General features: G+C 37.2%; 1 protein-coding gene across 5 annotated transcripts in view; it reads left to right on the forward strand.

Moving 5' to 3' along the window:
- KNTC1 (kinetochore associated 1) overlaps positions 1–24,330 on the forward strand; it is a 69,016-nt gene that overhangs the window by 25,365 nt on the left and 19,321 nt on the right. For 2 of the 5 annotated variants that reach the window (XM_027124932.1, XM_027124931.1), the window contains exons 21-45: positions 390–501; positions 1,587–1,730; positions 1,915–1,971; positions 2,065–2,166; positions 3,637–3,753; positions 3,846–3,989; positions 4,427–4,525; positions 5,146–5,249; positions 5,404–5,503; positions 5,951–6,085; positions 6,617–6,736; positions 8,582–8,654; positions 9,269–9,336; positions 11,930–12,207; positions 13,390–13,562; positions 14,007–14,104; positions 14,671–14,809; positions 15,284–15,340; positions 15,847–16,010; positions 17,422–17,526; positions 17,910–18,038; positions 18,668–18,784; positions 19,600–19,709; positions 21,755–21,962; positions 23,729–23,818. In XM_027124932.1, the coding sequence (XP_026980733.1) occupies positions 390–501; positions 1,587–1,730; positions 1,915–1,971; positions 2,065–2,166; positions 3,637–3,753; positions 3,846–3,989; positions 4,427–4,525; positions 5,146–5,249; positions 5,404–5,503; positions 5,951–6,085; positions 6,617–6,736; positions 8,582–8,654; positions 9,269–9,336; positions 11,930–12,207; positions 13,390–13,562; positions 14,007–14,104; positions 14,671–14,809; positions 15,284–15,340; positions 15,847–16,010; positions 17,422–17,526; positions 17,910–18,038; positions 18,668–18,784; positions 19,600–19,709; positions 21,755–21,962; positions 23,729–23,818 (3,043 nt within the window). The remainder of the gene's footprint in view (positions 1–389; positions 502–1,586; positions 1,731–1,914; positions 1,972–2,064; positions 2,167–3,636; positions 3,754–3,845; positions 3,990–4,426; positions 4,526–5,145; positions 5,250–5,403; positions 5,504–5,950; positions 6,086–6,616; positions 6,737–8,581; positions 8,655–9,268; positions 9,337–11,929; positions 12,208–13,389; positions 13,563–14,006; positions 14,105–14,670; positions 14,810–15,283; positions 15,341–15,846; positions 16,011–17,421; positions 17,527–17,909; positions 18,039–18,667; positions 18,785–19,599; positions 19,710–21,754; positions 21,963–23,728; positions 23,819–24,330) is intronic. The other 3 variants (XM_027124933.1, XM_027124934.1, XM_027124935.1) reach the window with 3 other exon arrangements.

Here is a 24,330-nt window from a genome sequence, read left to right on the forward strand (position 1 = left end):
CCATGGAATAATATGTAGTCCTTAAAAAGAATAATATCTATATGTGCTCGTTGGTACAAGCTGCCAAGATAATATAAAATGAATTTTTTTAAGTACAAATAGTATACATAAAAAATTCTCATTCATTTTAAAGTTAAAAATGGTTGCTTGTATATGTAATGATTATCTCAGGAAGGACCTACAAGGAGAGCTATAACTTCTGGGGAAGATACAGGAGTTCTATAGGTCTGGGATAAGAAGGAAACTTTTCACTGTATAATCTTTTGATTCTTTTTTTAACTCTGAGGGGAAAAAAACCTAATTAAAATGCATAATGATATCTACTTGTAACATATAACTTTAATATATATTTTTGACTACTAACTTATTTCCTCTCTTTGACTTTGCAGGGGTAGTTCTTGGATTGAATTTCTGAATAATGAAGATGACCTTAAGGATATTTTTTTACAGCTAAGAGAAGGAAACCTCGTTTGTGCACAGTACCTTTGGCTGAGACATCGGGTAATTTGTTTTGCATTTTTTTCTTAATGGCTTTATAGCTCCTGTGAGAGGTGATTGAATCAGTGTTGGAAACTAATAGGGTGGCAGGAGTGACTGGGCAATGGTGTGTTTTCAGACAGTTTGATAAAATATGACCTGTCCCAGAGAAAACTATCCTCTGATGATGTTAACTTAGAGGAAATATTATACATAAAATATAAACTTATGTTATCTCATCATTCAGAGTCTAGTTAGCTCCTAAACTTAGGTCAAGAGGTAACATTTTATTAAGTGGTTTATTGATGGGCTTTCTTAGGTAGGAATGGTGGAGAGGGTAGTCCTGTTGCAGCTCAGATTGTGGAAAAGGATTGCCATTATAATTGCTGCTCCGGATCTCCTTAATGTTGATATAGAACATTAGGTCCAAAGCTCAGTATCTGGGTGTGATGCTATTAAAGACACATGCTTGTTAGGGTTTGTACTATCACCTCCAGTTAAGTTTTCCTTAGAATGCCATCTCTGCCTGTTCCTCTGCCTCTAATTTATTAGCTAGTACTCACTGCCATGAGGTTTCACGGAATTTGTGGCTACCAACTTGAATCATTTGCACAGAGTAAATCACCTTTAAGGGTCGTTACATCAGTAAAATTTTTTTTTAATAAATTTATTTTATTTTTATTTATTTATTATTTTTGGCTATGTTGGGTCTTCGTCACTGCACACAGGCTTTCTCTAGTTGCAGCGAGCCGGGGCTACTCTTCGTCGCGGTGCACGGGCTTCTCTTGTTGCAGAGCACGGGCTCTGGAGCGCACGGGCTTCAGTAGATGTGGTGCGTAGGCTCAGTAGTTGTGGTTCGTGGGCTCTAGAGTGCAGGCTCAGTAGTTGTGGCACACGGGCTTAGTTGCTCCAAGGCACGTGGGATCTTCCCGGACCAGGGCTCGAACCCCTGTCTCCTGCATTGGCAGGCGGATTCTTAACCACTGCACCACCAGGGAAACACAGTAAAATATTTCTTGAAATGACTTTCTAATAGGTCTTTACCTCTTGGGAGGCTATCGGTTTAAATTTGTTAGATAAATCTTAGTTTCTCACTCTGTACGATTTAGGCAAACTTTGAAAGCAGATTTGATGTGAAAATGCTTGAGAACTTGCTCAACTCAGTTTCTACACCAGTCTCTTTGCAAAAGCTTTGTCCATGGCTTAAAAATGATGTGATCCCATTTGTGAGAAGGACTGTACCTGAAGGACAGGTAAGTTGCCTTCAGTGTTTTCACTCTTGATGATTCTATTTTTTACATTATATCGTTGAAGATTAAGTCGTGCTAACACCAGTTAGTTCACTTTAGTGTCTCTTGAAAGACTACGATGGAGGTTTTAAATTATTTCAGTGATTATTTATTCATATCAATACATTTTATGATATATCTATTTCAGAAAGTTCTTGCAAAATGGTTGGAACAAGCAGCCAGGAACCTTGAACTAACTGATAAGGTAATACCAGTATAATTAGCACTGAAAAGGCATTTCCAGTACTCCCCGTGGCATAAAACATTATTTTTAATGGTCTCTAATATTTTTTTAAAGGCAAACTGGCCAGAAAATGGGCTTCAACTGGCAGAGGTATTTTTTACAGCAGAAAAACCAGATGAGTTAGGATTGGCGTCCTCTTGGCATTGGAGTTCCTTGGTATGATATGAAAAACAAATTTTTAGTAATAAAACATTTAATTTATATTGAAGGGTTTGTCTATGTGTATTTAGACACATATTCACTTCTTAAATATTCTTTTTGTATGTTCTTCTGTTGTGTACTTTTAAAATCCACAAAAAGGAAAATTAGGTTTTTTTCTTCCTTACGTTTCTGTTACAACTTGAACCTGTCTTAATGCACTGTTTTTCTCTATTGAGCCAACCAAAAGGGAAACAATATATAAACATACTCCTAAGTAGTCTAATTGGGATTTTATGCATTAGTAACATTTCACAGTCCTTTAAAAGGGCAAAACTTAATAACATATTAAGATTAGTTTTCAAAGGCTGTATCAATCAGGTTTACTTCTTTTATTTAAAGTAGTAAACTACTTCTAGTTTTGATTGCATTTCTCTGGCATTCCAATAGTCATAATGGCTTAAGTACCAAAGAATTTTTTAAAAGATCAAATTGAAAAAAATCTGGGACTTTCTGACTGACTGAATAAAATAGCAATGCTAGAAAGAGAACTAAGATCAGGAATATTGATGTTACATATGACGTTAATTTGAGGTTAATGAACTGAATTTATTATTTGGCTTCTAAATTTCTTAAGTTCATTTATTTTTCCCTTCATATTTCTAAAACCAGAAAGCATTCATTATATTGGAAAAAAATGCATTCTTATATTTTGAAAAAGTTTGTTGGGGTACCATAATTTAGTTTATAAACTAACATGTTGAGACATCTCAGTATAACCTCAACTCTGAAGTTTAAAGTACTTAAGGACTGGAAGGTATGACCTTTTGTAACATCATACATACATTATGAAATTACATTTATTCCTTAAGTTTCTGGAGCCCAAAAATAAATAATAAATTTCCTCCTACTTTCTGATATAGCAGATTCTTGTTATTAATTATACTTACTGATTATGTGCTGTTAAGAATAAGATGGGAATTTTTTCTGTAAGTTTCAAGCAGTATATTGATGTTATATAATCAATACATGTTATAATGTACAATGTATATTGATCATTTTATATGTTTTTCCACAGAAGAGCTTTTCCTCTTGCTATAAAACACCACTTCGTCTTTTCCCTAATTGCCTTTTATCAATTGAAAATTCTGTTCCTTGTATATAACTTTAGGAAATGTCATCACTTTGTATCTGGTCATGATCTATATGGATGGAACACTGAGGATTATCTAAATGATGTTTGTGTACCTAAGTATATTGGGGTTCTGAAAAAATATTACACTAATATTAATAGTTTTTTCTATTTTTTTAAGAAAGAAAATTTCTTTTAGATTTCTATTGGATTCTGATCTGTTAATTTGTACTAGTTAATTTTGCTTAAACGTCTACAAAACTTAAAGGCATAAGTTGCAGTTTCCTCTTGTTTGTATTTCCCTCTCACACTTTTATTTCATATCCTTAACAACTTCAACACTTTTGTTTTATAAGGATCATCAAAACACGGAGGAAGTTTGTCAGTTAAGGACTTTGGTAAATAACCTACGAGAGTTAATCACACTGCATAGGAAATACAACTGCAAATTGGCCCTCTCTGATTTTGAGAAGGTAGAAGTCTAGATTTATCAGAATTGTTACTATTTTATCATAGCCAGCACAGCTAGAGTTTGCATTTATGCCATCTTTATTTCAACATCCAGGAGGATACAACCACCATTGTATTCCGAATGTTTGATAAAGTACTGGCCCCCGAGCTTATCCCTTCCGTCTTCGAGAAGTTTATAAGAGTTTATGTGAGGGAACATGACTTACAGGAGGAGGAACTTCTCCTTCTGTACATAGAGGTAACTTCTTCTTTAGCTCTAGTCTTTTTTTCTGGATCTGTGCAGTGCATCATTGTATTAAATGTTTAACTCTTTACGGAATGTCATGCTTTACCATCAGGATTGACGCAGCATATTGTATTGGTTAAGAATGTGGGTTAACTCTGCTACTAACTGACTGGTCGCCTTGAGCACAGTGAGATAATGTTAGGACTTTCTCCAAATGGTTGTTGTGAAATAATAGGAGCGTGAACAAAGTTTTCTGTACCATGTAAATAAAACTGAAGGCCAAGGTTTTGGCAATTTTGCACTTGTTGACCATTGTTCAGCATTCATGGCTAAGTAGAAGTTTTTGGTTTTTTACGCATCCATAAAAGCTATTTATCTATGTTTATATATGTGTGTGGGGATGTTTTAGTGAGAGTTTTAAACTTAAAAAAATGTTTATCCCATTTTAGGATTTATTGAAGAGATGTAGCTCAAAGTTCACCTCACTCTTCGATACAGCATGGGAAGCGAAAGCTATGGCGGTAATAGGGTGTTTATCTGACACCGATGTAAGTCAATAGTGATCATATAGATTTTCCTTTTGAGCAGTGCATCCTTTCTTAAAACTTTTCGTCTGGTCACAAAAGCAATATATATTTGTTAGGGAGAATTTGTGTAATAGGAAAAAGAATAAAAAGAAAATAAAAACCACTCAATCCTTTTTTCTTATGAAAATAAAAAGTCTTCTCATTCCCACCCCCAGAAAAACCCACATGGACAGTTGGATGCATATATTTTCAGGCATTTCTATGGTCTTACAAACATAGAGACATTTTAAAATATGTTTATCATATGCCTTTATTTTGACTTCACACTGTTATTAGTCACCATTGTAAAATGTGAATAAAACCATGGAGAATATTTTTAAACACAGAGTCTATAGAAAGCTAATAGAGCTATATGATTTAACTTTCAGCAGAGAAAATACTCTTCTGAATTTTTCTAAATAATAAAATTGCCCTTTATGTGTGAATATTGGAAGACATATGCTTTTGCAGTCAGAAGATGAAATATTCTCAAGCTTCTATCCAATAGATGCAAGATCCCTGCTGTAGATCAGGCTGTGTCATTAATTTGCATGAAAAGTAAATCCGAGGGCTCTTCACTGTCAGTGTGTGTGTCTTTATAGCTCATATTTGATGCTGTGCTCAAGATAATGTATGCAGCAGTGGTCCCCTGGAGTGCAGCTGTGGAGCAGCTGGTGAAACAGCACTTGGAGATGGACCATCCCAAGTAAGATTACAGTGTCCCAAACAGCTTTTTTGCTGTTGGATAGACTTCATGTTTTGAGTTGAAATTCATATATGTTTTTCTATCCTTTACTGTGTCCCTTAGTATTTCATAAAAAAAAGACAGTCTATGTTAATATCAATAAATTTACTTTTAGAGTCAAGTTATTACAGGAAAGTTACAAACTAATGGAGATGAAGAAACTTTTACGAGGCTATGGAATAAGGGAGGTGAATCTCTTAAGCAAGGAAATAATGGTAAGTACAATAATTGAATCTTTTAACGCCTTTGCTCCACTTCCAGAGCAACATGAGAAATTTAACCAGATTTTATATTCTTTAAGATTAATAGAGCTAGATTCTTCACCGCTTCCCTTTTGTTAGATAGAATGTTAAGAGAGTGTTTGATTGGTTGTTAGAGTAGTAAAGACAACAGACAGTAAATTAAGAAGCTGAAGGAATATATTATACCATCATGTTGTACGCCTTAAATATATGTAATTTTTATTTGTCAATTAAACCTCAGTAAAGCTAAGGGGAAAAAAAGAAGGGTGAAAGGACTGTCATTAAATTCAGAATGCAAATCATGTTTTAATTTTTCATACAGTTTAGAGTTTGCTGCATTGTTTTAATTATATGAACAAGTGATTTCTGGGCTCTCTGTGAGATTTCATAACAAAGAAATGTGTATTGTCTCTATTTCAGAGGGTGGTAAGATACATTCTCAAACAAGATGTCCCATCTTCTTTAGAAGATGCTTTAAAGGTGGCCGAAGCATATATGTTGCCTAAAGACGAAATCTACAGTCTAAGGATTATTGACCTGATTGATAGAGAAAAGGTGTGAAAGTTTTACATCATACTTTTATATGGTTGGTTTGTTTTGAGTTTTTAAAGATTTAACTATCAAATTATCCAAACAAACAAGCACAAAATAAAGTTATACCAACATTAGACGTTAGATTGGCCTATATGTATAGTTTTGTTTTAAGTATTTTGTGAATACCTAATGAGCTTTCATAGTCTTTGGTAGTTGACAAAACTCAGACTCATGTTTTACATATGTGTAGGACCCTTTGTTTCCAGAATAGGAGGTGGGTTTTCTTTTTGTGTTTTTAAGTGTCTTTATTTTTATATAATTCCAAAACTACAGGCATACCTAAGAATTACAAAATACAAAGGGTAGTATTTTAATTTACTTTTTCTGTTTGCTGTCATCCAAAACAGAATTTTCAGATTTTTAAACCATGGAACCATAATGTCTTTTTCAAAATGATGTCTTTTCATCTTTAAATAGAAAAGTAAAAGGGAAAGCCAAATCATCCTTTGCAGGTAGCAGCTGTTTTTTCTTCCTTTCAAACTCTGTTTACAGGGTGAAGACTGTATCCTTCTGTTGAGGTCTTTGCCTCCTGCTGAAGCTCAGAAAACTGCAGGAAGAGTAATCATATGGGCACGGCTGGCATTACAGGAAGAACCAGATAATTCTAATGAGGTGAGATTTTCACTAAATAAAATGCAGATAAATCCAATTTTTATGGATATTTATCAACAGGATAGAAAAGACAGACTTACAAATATGAGGATTTGCTCTTCTCACTGCTAGAATGGCCTAATTTTTTTTTATTTTTTTTATTTTTCAGTACATGGGCCTCTCACTGTTGTGGCCTCTCCCGTTGCGGAGCACAGGCTCCGGACGCGCAGGCTCAGCGGCCATGGCTCACCGGCCCAGCCGCTCCGCGGCATGTGGGATCTTCCCAAACTGGGGCACGAACCCGTGTCCCCTGCATCTGCAGGCGGACTCTCAACCACTGCGCCACCAGGGAAGCCCATAGAATGGCCTAACATTAAAATTCCCATTTACTATATAGAAAATTTACCATATAGAAAAACAAACAAATACAGCTGCTTTGGAGCAGTGGCTTTGAGCCCACACTGAATAATCTAGGATCTGCAGATCAAAAGGATTAACTGAAGTATCTGTTATACATAAAGAATTTTCCGTAATGCCTTGAAGTATAAACAGTGTTTTGCATTATATGGGACATAGTCATTACTCTCGAGTAATGTCAGCCACAGAACCAAAGTAAATCTAATCTGAGAACAGAACGTTGAAACTTAGAAACGGTTTCCAGAGAGCCAATTCACGGTAGAGAGATAAGGGACCGAAAACCTAGTTTATCCAGGGTAGTTGAGTTTTTTAAACCTTTGAAGATACTTACCTCCCAGCCTCTCTCAGTGGTGCACTTCAATCATTTTTTACCTTTAGGGAAATGATTTTTTTTTTTAACACCTAAAATTTATTATCCTCTTATTGTCCACTAGGCATTAGGTTAAATACTTCACATAGATTGTCCATTTCTTCCTCACAATAAAACTGTGAACAAAATTGTGAAGGAGACCCTATTGTTAGCTCCTTTTGATTGCGTTTAGAAACTAAAATTTTAAAATTAGTGGCTTTCCAAAGGGTATTTGGAAAGTGGCAGTGTCTCATTTCAAACTGTCTGTGTTCTCAACCACCAGCTTCAACTGCAGCCCGTAGTCAAAATGTTTGAGTACTTTGTACGGACTCGGCCCTTGCTAAGCATTTTACACATACCATGTCTTTCAATTAAAGCTTTTCCCTCTTTGTTTTTTCTTATCTTTAAAAAAAAAAAAAAATTTTTTTTTTTTTTTTTTTAGTCTTAAGGATGATTCTTTCTTAGACTTCTGATTTCTATACTAAACGAGTTCAGTTCTCTTTAACTTTTCCAGAGATCCTTTCCAGATTTTTTCTCAAATAATAAGTAAAAGCTGTTTAAAAAAAAAAACAAAACCCAAATGCCTGTTAATTATAGTGTATCTGGGGCTTCCCTGGTGGCGCAGTGGTTGGGAGTCCGCCTGCCGATGCAGGGGACACGGGTTCGTGCCCCGGTCCGGGAAGATCCCACATGCCACGGAGCGGCTGGGCCCGTGAGCCATGGCCGCTGAGCCTGCGTGTCCGGAGCCTGTGCTCCATGACGGGAGAGGCCACAACAGTGAGAGGCCCGCGTACCGCAAAAAAAAAAAAAGATAATTATAGTGTATCTGAAAGGTGATTTGGGAGATTTGCATATTCTATAGTATTTCTAAATCATATATCCAAGAGTCCATATGGGTATTTTTCATGTTTAGCTTATATATTATTCAATTATGATCCATTCTTTGGCTGCCCAACTCCCTGTAACACAGACCTCTCAACTCTTAAGCCATATCTATTGTTTATTCTGATTCTGTGCTTTTTATTTATTTGTCTATATATGCACTACATATACAATGGCAAATACAAGAAAGGGACTTCATTTTGCATTTTTCTTTTTAGGACAAGGCCTGGAGACTGTCTGTAGCGAAGACATCAGTAGACATTCTTAAATTACTGTGTGACATTCAGAAAGGTAGTTTCCATCTCTGTTCGCTCCTCTTGGTTTAGTTCTAAAGCTGATCCTTTTCAGAAGAGGGCATCAGTGACACCTCCCATCCTGACCCACAGTTTTCCTGCCTCTGATTGTCTTTTTTGATCTCACACACTTTACTTCATGAAAAGGCTTTCTTGCCTTATTCTTTTGATTAGTAGTGTAAGAGCAGAAGCATGTAAGATCAACTCATCATTTGTGCATATGCTTCAGTGACTGTTTAATGCTGGACTAGATTTCTTTGGTGCCTTGCACTTTTTACTCACATTGCTCACTTATCACTTGGTTATGATTGGGAAAAAACCCATTTAACCTTGAATTTAAAACAATTAACAAAGTAATTCTCTTGGGGGAAAAAAAATCTGGAATTTATTTCAAAAAAATTGCCATTTGTTTTGTAACCAACAAACTTCTCTTTTCTACCTTCAGAAAGAATAATTAGATTTCTTTTTGTACTTAAATTGTCTTCTATCAGAATCTGAAAAGAACTACTGAAGACTTGGGAAAAACAAAGCGAATTAAAATTTTAGCTTTTAAAAATTCTGATAATATCAGAATTTGGATGTATGCTATAACTTTTAAAAATTTAATTACAGACAATCTGCAGAAGAAGGATGAATGGGAAGAAACCTTGAAACAATTTAAAACTGTTGCTAGCTTACAGGTAAAGATGTTAAGCCATGTTGAACATTATTACTTGACTCATCAGTGCATTTGACATAGATCAGTTCCTCCTTAAAACCTTCTGCACTAGTCTTCAGAGACTTCAGATATACTGTTTTTTCCTCTTTCTGTCTCTCTTTTTAAAAGCAGCTTTAATGTAATATAATTCACATATCATACATTTCATCTATTTGAAGTGTATAATTCAATGGTTTTGGGTGTATTGCATTATTGATTGTTTAAATCGTGGTAAAGTACATACAATGTAAAATTTGCCATTTTAACCATTTTTCTATTTACAATTCAGTGGTATTGACTCCATTCACAGTGCAGTACAACCATCACCATCACCAGTATCTACTTTTCATCCCTTCAGGCAGAAACTTGGCACCTGTTAAGCAATAACTCCCCATTCCTCTCTCCCCGCAGCCACTCGTAACCTCTAATCTACTTTTTATCTCTATGAATTTTCCTATTTCATAAATTTCATATAAAGTGGAATCATAAAAACATTTGTCCTTTTGTGTCTAGCTTTTTTTACTTAGTATGATGTTCATCCATGTTGTAGGATGTATAGAACTTCCTTCCTGTCTCTGGCTGAATAATATTCCACTGTATGGCTCTACCACATTTTTGTTTATTTATCTCTTGATGGACACTTGGGTTGTTTCCACTTTGGGGCTACTGTGAATAATGCTACATTGAACATGGATGTACAAATATCTGTTAACTTCCTGCTTTCAATTCCTTTGGGTATATACCCAGGAGAGGAATTGCTGAGTTATATGGTAATTCTGTGTTTAACTTTTTAAGGAACTGTTCTCTGTTTTTTAATTGTATTCTAGTTTATGCCTTTTTAAAAAACCATTTTGGTTTACGGTATCTTTATAGATTATTTATTTAACTCTAGTGGCCCGGAATGATGGCTAACAGTAGCTGTCATTTACTCAGTACTTACTATGTACTAGACATGGGGCTTTGCATATGTTATTTGTCACAGTAGATCCCCAGGGAGGGTACTGTTATAATTCTCCTTTACAGATGAGGAAACTGAGGCACCACAGTGTCTCAAAATATTGCAATAGACAGCAAATTGTCTATAGAAACTGGCCCAGAAGATTACTGTCTACTTCATCATGTCTTAATTTTTTTTTTCTATATAGTTTCATTCTAGGCCGTTCACTTTTTCTTGAAAATTAATTTCTGTTAACTTTGAACTCATTGTCTTCAGATTTGAAATTTGAAATTATTTTATTTTGGCTCTAGGGCCTTCCTAACGTGAAAAGATTTTATAAATAGAAGGGCTGTCAGGGCTAACTGATAAGTTTCATCAAATAGGATATTGGGTAGATGTGAGGATCTCTTTGTGAAAACTTGAAATTAACACACCGGCAGATTTAACTCGCAACTGTATTATCTCAAAGTGTGTAAAGAAGAAATAATTTATCACAGTTTATTGTACTGCTGTTTCTCAAAGTATGGCCCATGGACTCCCAAGGGTCTCTTGAGACCCTATCAGGGAGTCCATGAGATTAAAACTCTATTTATAGCAAAAATAAGAGATTGTTCTTTCCATCCATATTCTCGCATGAGAGTATACTGGGTTTTCAGAGGCTTCATGATGTGGTAACATCATCGCTCTAAAGGCTGATGGTATGTGCACTTTTATATGCTCTTGTATTTTAAACTTTTCTGTTTAATTTCTGATATGGTAAATATTGATAGATATCTCCTTAAAAAGTTTTTTGGTGTCCTCTATAATTTTTAAGAGTGTAAAGAGGTGCTACAACACAAAAGTTTGCGATCTTCTGTGTTAAACAATAGATGTCTTCGTGTGAAGCACCCAGGAGTCAGCATAAGTTAACTTCTCCGCGGTCTTCTTAAATTTGAAAATTACAGGTACTTTAAAGCAATGGTTTAGATCTAAGCAAAGTCATGTTTAGTTATGGTGCTACCATTTATGGAACAATCCTTGTGCCGGGTCTAGTGGGAGAGGCCAGGGATGCTGCTAAACATCCTCCTGTGCAAAGGCAGCCCCTGCGGCACAGAATCATCTGGCAGATTGAGAAACCCTGTTCTGAAGTGTGGCGTCAAAGAAGGAGGTCTCATTCACTCCCACTACCTCTTGGTGTCCTTCCCTGGGCTTCAGCAGGATCCTTTTATTGGGTTGGAAAAATTAATTCTAGGTCTGGTGTTAGCAGCTAACCAGAAGTTATTACAGAAAAGAGCAAAACTAGCTTCTTCAAGCCACCGGGGTAGAATCGCACAAACCTAATACTTAATCCCTCCCTCCTTCTGTTCAGGGTTAGGGTTAGGGTTAGGGTTAGGGTTAGGATTAGGGCAGAATTACCACAACAGAATTACCAGACCCAAAGACGTCAGCAGTGCCAAAGTTGAGAAAGCCCTGGGTTAAGTGATATTTTCCCCTTTTCCAACCTTTATATAATAAGTTACTTTTGAAATATAGAGTCTTAAATTCTTGATTTACAAGGGAGAGAGAGAGAGGTAAAATAGAGTTTCGAGACACTCCAATGGTTTTCAACCGCAGATGAACTGGACAGACGTGGAGCTTTGTCTTGCTTGCCTTGCTACAGGAGAACTTTGAGGTCTTTCTTTCATTTGAAGATTACAGCAGTAGTTCCCTGGTAGAGCTCCGAGAACAGCACATTAAAGCTCAGCAAGTCGCACAGGCTAAACACAAACCCTGGAGGCCAGCAGAGCCTGCGGCTGCCGAGGAGGACAGGCTGAGCGCCGAGTCCAAGCTGCACCGACAGGTGCTGGCCCTGCAGGTGTCCCGGCAAGAGCTGGAGGCCAAGATGATTTTGAGGGCCTTGAACGACTGGAACGTGGAAGGGGCACTGAGAAAATGCAGGTGAGTTCTGGGTCCCCAAATCACGCAGCTCATCAGAAAGGAACCCTGGTTTCATTTACTTCTTTTTTTTTTTGCTGTACGTGGGCCTCTCACTGCTGTGGCCTCTCCTGTTGCGGAGCACAGGCTCCGGACATGCAGGCTCAGCAGCCATGGCTCACAGGCCCAGCCGCTCCGCGGCATGTGGGATCTTCCCGGACCGGGACACGAACCCGTGTCCCCTGCATTGGCAAGCAGACTCTCAACCACTGTGCCACCAGGGAAGCCCTTTATTTACTTCTTCGGTGACGAGGATAGGGATGGTGACCCTTTCACTTCCACAGACGTGATTCTTGGTTTCTCGCCCTGAAAGCCAGTTTTGGATGCCTGGGTCAGAAAGTGGTGGCGTAGGGACTTGTGGTTAAGAATCTGCCTGCCAACGTAGGGGACACAGGTTCAAGCCCTGGTCCGGGAGGATCCCACATGCCATGGAGTGACTAAGCCCGTGCGCCACGACTACTGAGCCTGTGCTCTAGAGCCCACGTGCCACAACTACTGAAGCCTGCGCACCTAGAGCCCGTGCTTGACAACAAGAGAAGCCACCGTGATGAGAACCTCGTGCACCGCAACAAAGAGGAGCCCCCACACGCTGCAACTAGAGAAAGCCCGCACGCAGCAACGAAGACCCAACACAGCCAAAAATAAATAAATAAATTTATTTAAAGAAAGAAAGTGATGGCATACAAGAGGTGTGACTAACCGTGTGTAGTTAGGTAACCAAACCATTGAGTTTAGGTCACCTTGCAGTGCAATAGTTAGTGGTATCCCAAGCAAGTTGAAAAACGAAGCACACTGAAAACATTTAAAGGCATTGTAAATGTTGTTAGTGGTTATATATATATACTTTTTTTTTTTTCTTTTTTTTTTGCGGTACACGGGCCTCTCACGATTGTGGCCTCTCCTGTTGCGGAGCACAGGCTCCGGACGCGCAGGCTCAGCGGTCATGGCTCACCGGCCCAGCCACTCCGTGGCGTGTGGGATCTTCCCGAACCGGGGTACGAACCCGTGTCCCCCGCATCGACAGGTGGACTCTCAACTACTGCGCCACCAGGGAAGCCCCAGTGGTTATATATTAATCCAAGAAAGGCAAATCCATCTGCTTTCCATATGAGTGCTCTAACTTCCGACACTTCCTTTCTTCCAAAGAGACTTGTTTAAGTATCACTGCAACACCAACACTGGAAAATTGCTGTTCCTGACGTGTCAGAAGCTTTGTCAGATGTTGGCTAATGGCTTTCCAATGGCAATCCCTGAGGGACTAAATCTTCCTTCTGAGATACATGATCTAGCATGCCAGGCTGCCACCATCTGCAGTCCAGGTGACAAGATTTATAATCTACGTGGTTTTATATTCTCTGCTTCATTTCGTACTTGTCTAATGCTGTCTCATTACAGTTGGACACTGAGGTAGAGAAGCGATCATTATCCCTCTTTCACAAAGGGGACACTTATAATTGAATCTCTATGGGGATTACTATTTTAAAGTATTTCCAAAATTAACAATGTCATTTCTGACTATTGACAATATTCGCTTCAGAAGATTGTGAAATTCCTTGCCTCCCCATATCTGATCTTACTTTCAAGTCAAGCTTAAAAAGAATGTTGACCTGTATTATTTAGGGTAGTCAAAGCTATGTGGAAACCTTTCTCTCTGCTTTGTGGCCTACCTTAGAATTTTGAATGGTAATTATTTAAAGGTTGTTTATGTTGTTCTAAACACATGAAATACTAGCTTAATGATTTTTTTCTCCATTTTCTTTCAGATTTTTTGCTAGATGCCTTAGAACTCTGTAAATATACTTTAATGGCAGTAGAGCTTTCCAGACAGTGCCAAATGGATGACTGCGGAATTCTCATGAAAGTAAATTGCTTTGAATTTCTTTTCCTTAAACAAAAGCCCTACCCAATCCATTACACACCACTTTTAAATCACTTGCATAGTTTATAAAAATACTGAATCTACCTCTCATATTTTCTTACTCTAGACCAGAGAACTACTTAAGGGCATGAGACCACTTCTCTTTTCTAGTAATATTTATTGGCTTTAATTTGCACTATCTTTTGAAACATTGGGCCTCAAACAAGGCATCTCTGGACATTGTCCAGAGTAACAGTTTGGTTTTTTTTTTTGTTTTTTGGCCATGTGGCTTGCAGGATCTTCCCCTGCCAGGGATCAAACCTGGCCCCCGCAGTGAAAGTGCCAAATCCTAACCAGTGGACCACTGGGGAGTTCCCTGAGTAACAATTTAACTTAAAGCAGCATTATTTTAAGCCATAGACCAGAAGAAACAGACTACATGGTTGTATTTGACCATCAACATTGTGTTTGGCTCTGATAGATCTGATTCTGGATTCTGCTTGGTGAAGAAGGAATCTGTGTCCTGGAGTGTCCTTATCTGTGTCTTTTCTGTATGACTTGATATTTAGACTTCCTTTGGAACTCATAAAGATCCATATGAGGAGTGGTCTTACTGTGACTTCTTCAGTGAAGATGGGATAGTTCTCGAGTCCCAGATGGTGCTCCCTGTCATCTATGAATTGATTTCATCACTTGTGCCTCTGTCTGGTAAATCTCATTTGTGTCATCTTTTTTCTGTGTACTTCTGCTTCATGCAAGTTTAAATGGTAGAGGTTTGGAACTGAAACTACACATAGTAACGTGGATGAATCTTGTAGGCATAATGCTGAACAAATGAAGTGAGGAACAAAAGGATATGTATTGTATGATTTCATTTATGTAAAGTACAAGGACGGACTATAAGGAGGCCATGCTATTGGAAGTCAAGGTAGTGTTTACCCTTGGAGGGTAGACTGGAAGTGGGCAAGGGGACGGTTTCTGGATGCTAGTAGTGTTCTGCGTCTTGGTCTGGATGTACACTTATCTATACATCCAGACCTGTAAAGGTTTTGTTTTTTTTTAAGTAACAGGTTGCTTTAGAACATTATTTGATACGAGCACAATATTAAAGTATCTCTGGGACTATGTGCCCTAAAAGAGAGTTATTTTACTTATTGTTATTGAATTTATTCTCTTTTGTAGAAAGCAAAAGATATCCCTTCGATTCTACAAGTTTACCGTACTGCTCCATCAGTGAAGGTATTTGACATCAGAAACGTATAATCATTGAATTACAATTTTGTAAATAGGCCAACGTAGAAATTTCTTGAAATCCTGAATATGAATCTGATGTAATGTCCTTAATATAGTTTCTTAATTATTACTGTTACATTGTTACTCTTCCAAAGTGTCAGGAAAATGGGTCATTTGGCTTATAGTGTTAACTTTTATGAATCTGTTCATAAATTTGGTCTTCCAAGTAGAGAAATGGTTTTCTTCAGCTAATGATTTAAGCATCTCAAAATAGGCAAGTTACAATCAAAGTACCTCAGTATCCATGTACCTAGCTATTTTCTGGTTTAGATCAAGCCTCATGTTAACTCTTTTATTTACTAACTTTGAGAATAAATTCTATGACCATTACCTGCATTGAAGAAGTAGACCGTCCCGGAAAACAATTTCCAAATATGGTATTTCTTTGTTTAAAAAAAAATCTAAATATTAAAATACTTGTACTCGAGTAAAATACTTTTATCATTTCACAGGAGACGGCCTTATGTTACCTATTATCAATTCCATCTCTGCCTTGCTTCAGAACCTTCAGGAATCTAGCCAATGGGAGCTGGCCCTAAAATTTGTAGTTGGTTCATTTGGTACCTGTCTTCAGCACTCTGTGTCAAACTTCATGAATGCCAGTTTGAGTGACAAGGTACAGTTTCGAGAACAACTACTTTCACTTTGCGCAAATACAGATACAAAAGCACTGCCAGGGCTTCCCTGGTGGTGCAGTGGTTGAGAGTCCGCCTGCCGATGCAGGGGACACGGGTTCGTGCCCCGGTCTGGGAAGATCCCACATGCCGCGGAGCGGCTGGGGCTGTGAGCCATGGCCGCTGAGCCTGCGCATCCGGAGCCTGTGCTCCGCAACGGAAGAGGCCACAACAGTGAGAGGCCCACGAACCGCAAAAAAAAAAAAAGCACTGCCAAACAAAGGAATTTGGAACCCACATTTTCCTATTTGGCTTTGTTGTAAGGAAATTGATAGTTTGTCAGATTTAGGAAACGTCTGTTGAACATCTACAAAGTCAGGTATAGTTGAAGGTGCTTGCACACATTATCTTTTTTAAAAAAAATTAGTATTTTATTTTATTTTATTGTATTTCTTTATTTTTGGCTGTGTTGGGTCTTCGTTGCTGCGTGTGGGCTTTCTCTGGTTGCGGTGAGGGGGGGCTACTCTTCGTTGCGGTGAGTGGGCTTCTCATTGTGGTGGCTTCTCTTGTTGTGGAACATAGGCTCTGGGTGCGCGGTCTTCAGTAGTTGTGGCACGCGGGCTCAGTAGTTGTGGCACGCGAGCTCTAGAGGGCAGGCTCAGTAGTTGTGGCGCACGGGCTTAGTTGCTCCGTGGCATGTGGGATCTTTCCGGACCAGGGCTCGAACCCGTGTCCCCTGCATTGGCAGGCGGATTCTTAACCACTGCGCCACCAGGGAAGCCCTTGCACACATTTTCATACCTAATCTTTACGACAAACCTGAGAGACTCCACTTTGCAAACGAAGAAACTCAGATTCAGGGAGGTAAAGTAAATAATCTGAGGCTTTTGGTTGCAGTGTTAAGTCCTCTTACTCCAAGCCCAGTGACCACATTGGTTCAATCTGCTATCGATCTGCTATTTGTTTTACTGTGGCCCAAATTATAATTATTACCCGACGGCGTCATTAAAAAGATTCTAGAAGACAAACTATCTGTTGATAACTTGCTGATGAAGCTGGTCTTGTATTCATTTCTACTACTCTATTCATATTTACTAAATGCCAATATTTTAAAAAAATCAGCTTTATTGAAGTATAGCTTTCAAAATTAAAATGCATGTATTTTAAGTATATCAACCAATGTATTCACCTTGTCACCAACCCCATAATCAAGGTACAGGGTATTTTATAAGGTTCCTTTTTGCCCTTTCCCAGTCAATTCCCCTGCAAGCCCCAGCTTTCTGTCATTATAGATTAAATGACAATACTTTTCGCATATAATGCTGAATTTTCAAAGTTCCTTAATATTTAAGAAAAGTTTTCAAAACTATGCATAGATGTGGACCTGAGAATTCTTTTGTTCTTTTCTAAAAGTTGTGTGGAGAGGCCACATTAGTTAAATCCAAGCATGTTGTTATGGAATTGAAAGAGAAAGCCATTATGTTTATCAGGGGAAACGCCGCAACACTTTTGTACAAAGTGAGTATTAGTTTGTGGTAAGCTCTTCTCTCTCTCTCTCTCTCTCTCTCTCTCTCTCCCTCCTCTCTCCTGCTTCTGATTTTTCAGTGAGGATAAGAGTGGGGAGGGGGAGGGGATGTTGGGGACTTGAAGTAATACAGAGAAGGTAAGGGTTCTGTGTCATATAGAACTTGTTAGAGTTTCTTTCCTTAAATGTATAATAGTGATAAAAGACATTAAAACTAAGCAAACAAGTTGGAACTATTTTACTATAAATAACTTTTCATGAAATGCTTGTTCTTTCATAGGGCCTAAAACTAAATTTAGTGACAAATCAGCCTTTAGAGACTGAATTCTGTTTTGACTGTGAGGAATTTGCTTCTCTGGATGCTTTCTTCCCACAGGTATTTAATTGTCGCCTGGTGGACCTCAACTTGGCATTGGGGTACTGCACTCTCTTACCACAAAAAGAAGTCTTTGAAAATATATGGAAGCTCATAGATAAAGCATGGCAGAATTACGACAAAATATTGGTATGACCTAAGGAAGCACACCTTCAGTTCTTGAAATATTGAAGATTTAGGGGAAGACGTAAAATTGGCTTTGCCACCAGATCTTAAAGATTTAGCAAAAGAAACGTCAAGCTAACACACATGGTTTCTACCAGCTTTTCCTTAACTGGCAACACACCAGGGAATGTATATGCAGGTCCTAAGCATTGCTCAACCCAGAAGATTACATTTTTTATTTCTTAAATCTGTATTCAGCCAGAGAACCTCACTGCTTATGCTTACTCTAGTGTACTGGAAATCTTAGACCCATGAGCCAGTTCTTCTTTGTAGGACAAGTTTAACGGATGCAAAACTTGTCTTTGATATTGTTTGTTTCAAAATTTGCCCTTTGTGGGCATTTTACGTGCAGGATAGCTCAAATTTGACCTTTTCTTATGAAAGAAATCCAGACTAAATTTACAGCATCACACTAAAAGCCGAATTACCTAAGTATTATATTAATACAAGTAATGACGGTGTATGAAGCAACATGTAACATTCCAGCTGTTATCATAAAGAAAGATTATGGTTTTTATTGTTGGGTTTCATATAAAGGGTATTAGAACATTTTCTATTTGCAATTCAATTTTAATTCAATTTTAATTTTTTAGGCAATATCTCTGGTGGGCTCTCAGCTGGCCAGTCTCTATCAGGAAATAGAAATGGAGCTTAAGTTCTGTGAACTCAGTACTGATTCCCGGTGGGGCATTCGTCTTAGTAAACTTGGTGTGAGTATTCTTCAAGTGCCATGAAGTTTCATCTATTTCCAGTTGGAAAATTTAAAAAAAAGAACTCATTATCCTTTACTTTTGGAGAGGTTATATATAAACTGACTTGTAAGTTTTAGTTAGTTATTACACGCATTGGTGCTTTCAAAGAAATAAGGACCTTTTGCCTCATTTTCTTTTTGCTATATTTTTAAAGAAATTAGAAGAGGCTTGACATTTCATCTGCTTAGCCTTCTCCTTATAGGAATGTATCTAGTATTAATTAACATTTAAGGTATTCCAGGCCTAGCCTTTAGCCTCATACTTTTTTGTGTGCTATCTGTTTAAAGATAATATTAAAATGTATATACGTTGTACTAAGCTTCAGCAACTCCTACCAGGGAGAAGTAAGTGGCCCTTATTTTTCACTTTGCAAAAACAAACCAACAAAATCCTGTTTTCTTTACTATGAATGTAAAACATTTTATTTTATTTGCAAATAGTTGACATATCAGGAATGTAACCATTGTAGAAATGGTATATGTTTTGACGCCTCGTTCCTATGCAGTAATGGGACTGTTTGTTGCTAACTACCAAACTTTACTGAAGAGCCAGGGGTTAGTGTGACTAAGAGAGATTTTGGACCTCTAGCCAAAAATACCTGAAATTTCAGAGTGATGTTCGAGTTGGGTAGTATGATAAAAATAAAAGTTGAAGAAGCTATAGAAAAATGTTTCTCTAAAAACATGGATAGTAAAAGGGCAGGTCACAACCGTGCCCTTAGTCTGATACATTTCAGTTTAGCAGGGTTTTTGTTTTGCTCTTTTTATTTCTAGATTTCTTTCCAGCCAGTTTTTAGGCAACATTTTCTCACCAAGAAAGACCTCATTAAAGCTCTTGTGGAGAATATAGATATGGATACAAGCCTCATTCTGGAATATTGCAGGTAATTCTTTAAATTTCATTGGTATTTTTGCTGTTAGCTTAACAAACCGGTAATGCTAATGTGAGAACACAGTGATAACAGTGATTATTACATGTGGCCCATGACCTCTGATGTTTTCTTTTGCTCAACCTCAAACTGCATAAGTCCGAACCAGATTAAATTCTCTTATGATAATTTACTCTTTGGTGTTTCCTCAACTTGCCTCATGATAAGCATCACGTGGGGCACTTGATTAAAAATACAGATTCCTGGGTCCCTCTATATTGGTTCTGACTCGGCAGGTCTGGGCTGAGGCCCAGGAAACTGGTCTTAATAGAAGCTCCAGACGATTCACATGATAAGGGAAGTTTGGGAATATTCTGAGCAAGTAAACTTCTAAATCAGGTCAAGTTAGGGGCAAGTTGATCTTAAATTAAAAATTGCTGAAAAGTATGATTTAGGGAGATTTTTTTTTTAATAACTTTAAAAAACTGAGACCAAATGTTATTTATAGATACAGCTTACTGTGATGAGGAGGATCAAATGATTTACAATTTATATCTCAGTTGTTTTTATCTGATAAATTTAGATATTAAATTTGCTGGCCCATTATTAGTTTCAAAGTGGTTTCCCACACATCATCACGTTTACTTTTTATTGTATATTATAACCAATTTATGTATGAGAAAACAAACCCATATTAGGTGCCCTACTCAAGGTCAGATAATAAGTACTGCTCCTAAAATACCAAGGGTGCTGTAATCCTTATCCAGTTTGTGACAGATGGGTGGAATCTCAGTTCTCGATAATGAGGCTGCTTAGTGCATTTCCTCACCAGACAGGGATCTAGTTCTTTGTCCTTGTGGATGGTGGGGAGTAATGTCCCTGGCTGTCACCATCCTGAACCTGCAAGTCAGGGACCATAGGCTGCTCATAGCTCTAACTAGCTGTGACCTACCTGCACTCTGGTACAACAAAACTATGCCATTCTTCAGTTTGGAGTGCTACAAATCCAGAATGAGGTACGCACACTCCGTCTTCTTTATTAATTTGAACTCCTGGTAGATTTTTGTCTGTTGTTTTATGGCGTGACCTCTTTTCTGAAATTGAAATAGCTATAATTATGTCAGGCTCATTTCACAGTCGTTGTGCTTACATATGGCATTGCTGATTTTTACTTGTGTGATAGTGACCGTCTTGCCTCAGGCAGTCCCACTGAATAAATTTAGGTGACCTTTACAATTTCAGGGAATGACTTTAAAATTATTGGATGTAAAGCTCTTCTTGAGATTTCAGCTATTCTGTATAACAGATTAAACTATCCCTATCTTATTAATAGGGCTTAGAAGGCATTTCAGTTGTCAATTTGTCTATACTAACCTGATTCTTAATTTTTAAATGTACTACTTTTTCCAATTCAGACGGAACATATTAAAATCAAAGTCCCACATAATTCCATCCATCAGGGATAATCACTGTTAAGAGTTTGGCCTATATTGTTCTTTTTTTTTTTTTCCTTATGCATTTACTAACATGCATTTTTAAAAGTTTATGAAAAATAGAATTGTACATTATCTTATAGCATGTATCCTTCACTTAACAAAATAATGTCTTCTCAGATTAGGACATATAGCTCTTCCTCATATCTGTTGAATCCTATGGTATTCCTTTGAATAAGTTATTTAACCAGCCTCCTATTGATGAGTATTTGTTTCCAATTTTTAAATATTACAAGCAGTTGTTACAGGACATCCTATATGTGTATCTTTGCTACTTTTGTGAAGTGTATGAAAGTGGAATTTCTCTATTAAAGGACATAAATATATATTTTCAACTTTATTACAAATTTCCCTCCAAGATTGTGCCAGTTCATATGCCCACCAAGAATATCTGATATTTTTAAAAGCAAGAATTAACTTTGAAAACAAGTAGATGGTCTGGTTATGACACTTGACAATGGAAGGGTTAGATTTCAGTGGTGGGAGCTCATACCTAAGTTTTCTGTGAGAAACTGTAGAAATGCATGCATTTTGGGACATTCATGTGTAATTGAATATTTATTTCAGCACATTTCAGTTGGACTCGGATGCAGCTCTTCAGCTGTTCATTGAAACACTCCTCCACAACACTAATGCCAGCCAGAGCCAGGGAGACACAAGCACGGAATCCACAAAGGAGCAGCGTTCCAAACTCCTGGCCAAAGCCATCGAAATGGTTCCTTTACTGACAAGCACAAAAGATTTGGTCATCAGTCTTAGTGGAATACTGCATAAGGTAGATGAATGGTGAAATGAATGCATTGGGTCGTTTCAAGCATCCCTCCTACCCTTAATTAATCAGATATCTATAGTAACAAATTGAAAATGTAAGTCCTATATTTTTTGTAAACTATTAATTTTCAAAAAATTTTAGATTTCTGTATTTTTATTATACTTTAATACAGCACGTTTCCTGTCTTTTTTTCCTCCAAAATAAAAATAGCCCTTTTCCCCAGATTTTTAAAAATAGCACACATTCTTTGAAAAAGATCAAACTAGAGAGAAAGGTATAAATCAAAAAGTGAAATTTCCCTACAACCCCACTCCCACAGATTAAAATGTTAATAATTTGGTAAATATCTTAGACTAGATATACTATCCTGTCACTCTCTTTTTTCATTTAACATATTGTCGTTACATGTCAATGCATAGACGTCTCTCTCATTTTTGACAGATACGTATTTATTATTCCACTATGTGGATGAAACATCCTGTATTTAACCAGGCCTTTATGAAAGGACATTTAAATTTTTTGTAAATTTCATTATTATAAGTTGTTAAAATGAATATCTTCATACACACATTTGCCCTCTTTGATTATTTTTTAGGAGATCTTCTGAGAATTGGAACTTTTAGGTCAAGGGGTAGTTTGATGGGGGAGTGAAGGTGGATAGAAGGGGAAATAAAATTATAAGACTAAAATTATAATACTTCAGTTTTATGTTTTGCTTGTAATTCAGCCAAAAATTATATAGACTTGCTCAAAATTTCTAGGTACTAAAGAGATCATCTTCCCACTTTGTTCGATGTTATTATTCACGTGAATTTAGTTGGCATTTAAAATTTTTTTTTAAAAGTAATGGTGTGTGGGCAGAAACAGAACAAAGAGAATATTTCCTTTCTTTTTATAAACATATATAGATGCCACCCAGCTATTTCTTGTATCTTAATATATGGTTATAGCTGGAATGAAATCCTTTGAAAAGGTTTTGCTTGGAGGCCCACACTTTTAGTTATGTCATTTCCAAGAAAAGGTCAAATTTCTCCTGTTCTAATTTTCCCATCATAAATGGAAGAAAGAATTTTAATTTAAAAACCTTATAAAATTATTCGGGCTTCCCTGGTGGCGCAGTGGTTAAGAATCTGCCTGCCAATGCTGGAGACACAGATTCGAACCCTGGTCTGGGAAGATCCCACATGCCGCAGAGCAGCTAAGCCCGTGCACCACAACTACTGAGTCTGTGCTCTAGAGCCCACGAGCCACAACTTCTGAGCCCACGTGCCACAACTACTGAAGCCTGCACGCCTAGAGCCCATGCTCTGCAACAAGCGAAACCACCACGATGAGAAGCCCCCGCACTGCAACAAAGAGTAGCCCCTGCTCGCCACAACTAGAGAAAGCCCATGCACAGCAACGAAGACCCAACACAGCCAAAAATAAATAAATAAATAAAATTTTTTAAAGTCTTATAAAATTTTAATATGTTTATCTTTCTAGGTTTTTAGTACCTTAAGAACATTTCTCTGTATTGAAATGACATTGCCTCATACAGGTTTCTTAAAAAACAGCTTTTGAGACATTCTAAAGATGTATGTTTATTCTAATAGTTAATTTTAGAGATGAGAAAATGTTCATTTTTTAAAGAATAATCTAACTTAATAATATTGTAGTGCACTGAGCTGTTATATTTGTAATCTCTGCTGATGAACATAACTGCATAAAACCATCAACGAGCCTGGCAACGTCTTCTCCAGTTTTGACATATTTTTGTTTTTATACAGTTGGATCCCTATGACTATGAGATGATTGAAGTCATCCTGAAAGTCATAGAAAGAGCTGATGAAAAGATAACCAACATTAATATTAATCAGGTATAACAAATATATTATAGATTTTAAACTTATGTTTTTATTTGGACCATTTAAAAAAATTACTGTTATCTAGTGTCTTTCTGGACTGTCCTCTGAGCTCCCTTTAAACTGTAGTTTTTACTCTATTTCCTTTTCTTTAAAAGGGATACAGAAGTAGAAAGAGTTTTTGTGCTCTCCATGTTTTATCTTAATCCAGTTTTTGCTCTACTGAGGCAATTTAAATCTGGCCAAGAGTACAAAGTCACGAAAAGACTGATTTAGAAGAATTAAGGCAAAAATATTTGTCATCTGGCCAAAAAAAAAAAAAAAAATCAAAGCATGTAAGACCCGGAGTCAAATTTAGCTTTCTATATTAGTAGGTAGGTCCTGGACTAAATTCTATTTTAGTACTCAGTAACTTCCTAGTGTTTTACAAATATGGTCATAGGAGCTTACATATATTTTTAAATTGGATTTTAAAAATTAAAAGAAAATGGGTTGATTCAAAAAGTTATATAAGCCCCAGGGACTTC

This window comes from Aethalodelphis obliquidens, unplaced genomic scaffold (assembly GCF_003676395.1).
Source record: "Aethalodelphis obliquidens isolate GAN/ISIS:26980383/991018 unplaced genomic scaffold, ASM367639v1 scaffold28, whole genome shotgun sequence".
NCBI classification, from domain to species: domain Eukaryota; kingdom Metazoa; phylum Chordata; class Mammalia; order Artiodactyla; family Delphinidae; genus Aethalodelphis; species Aethalodelphis obliquidens.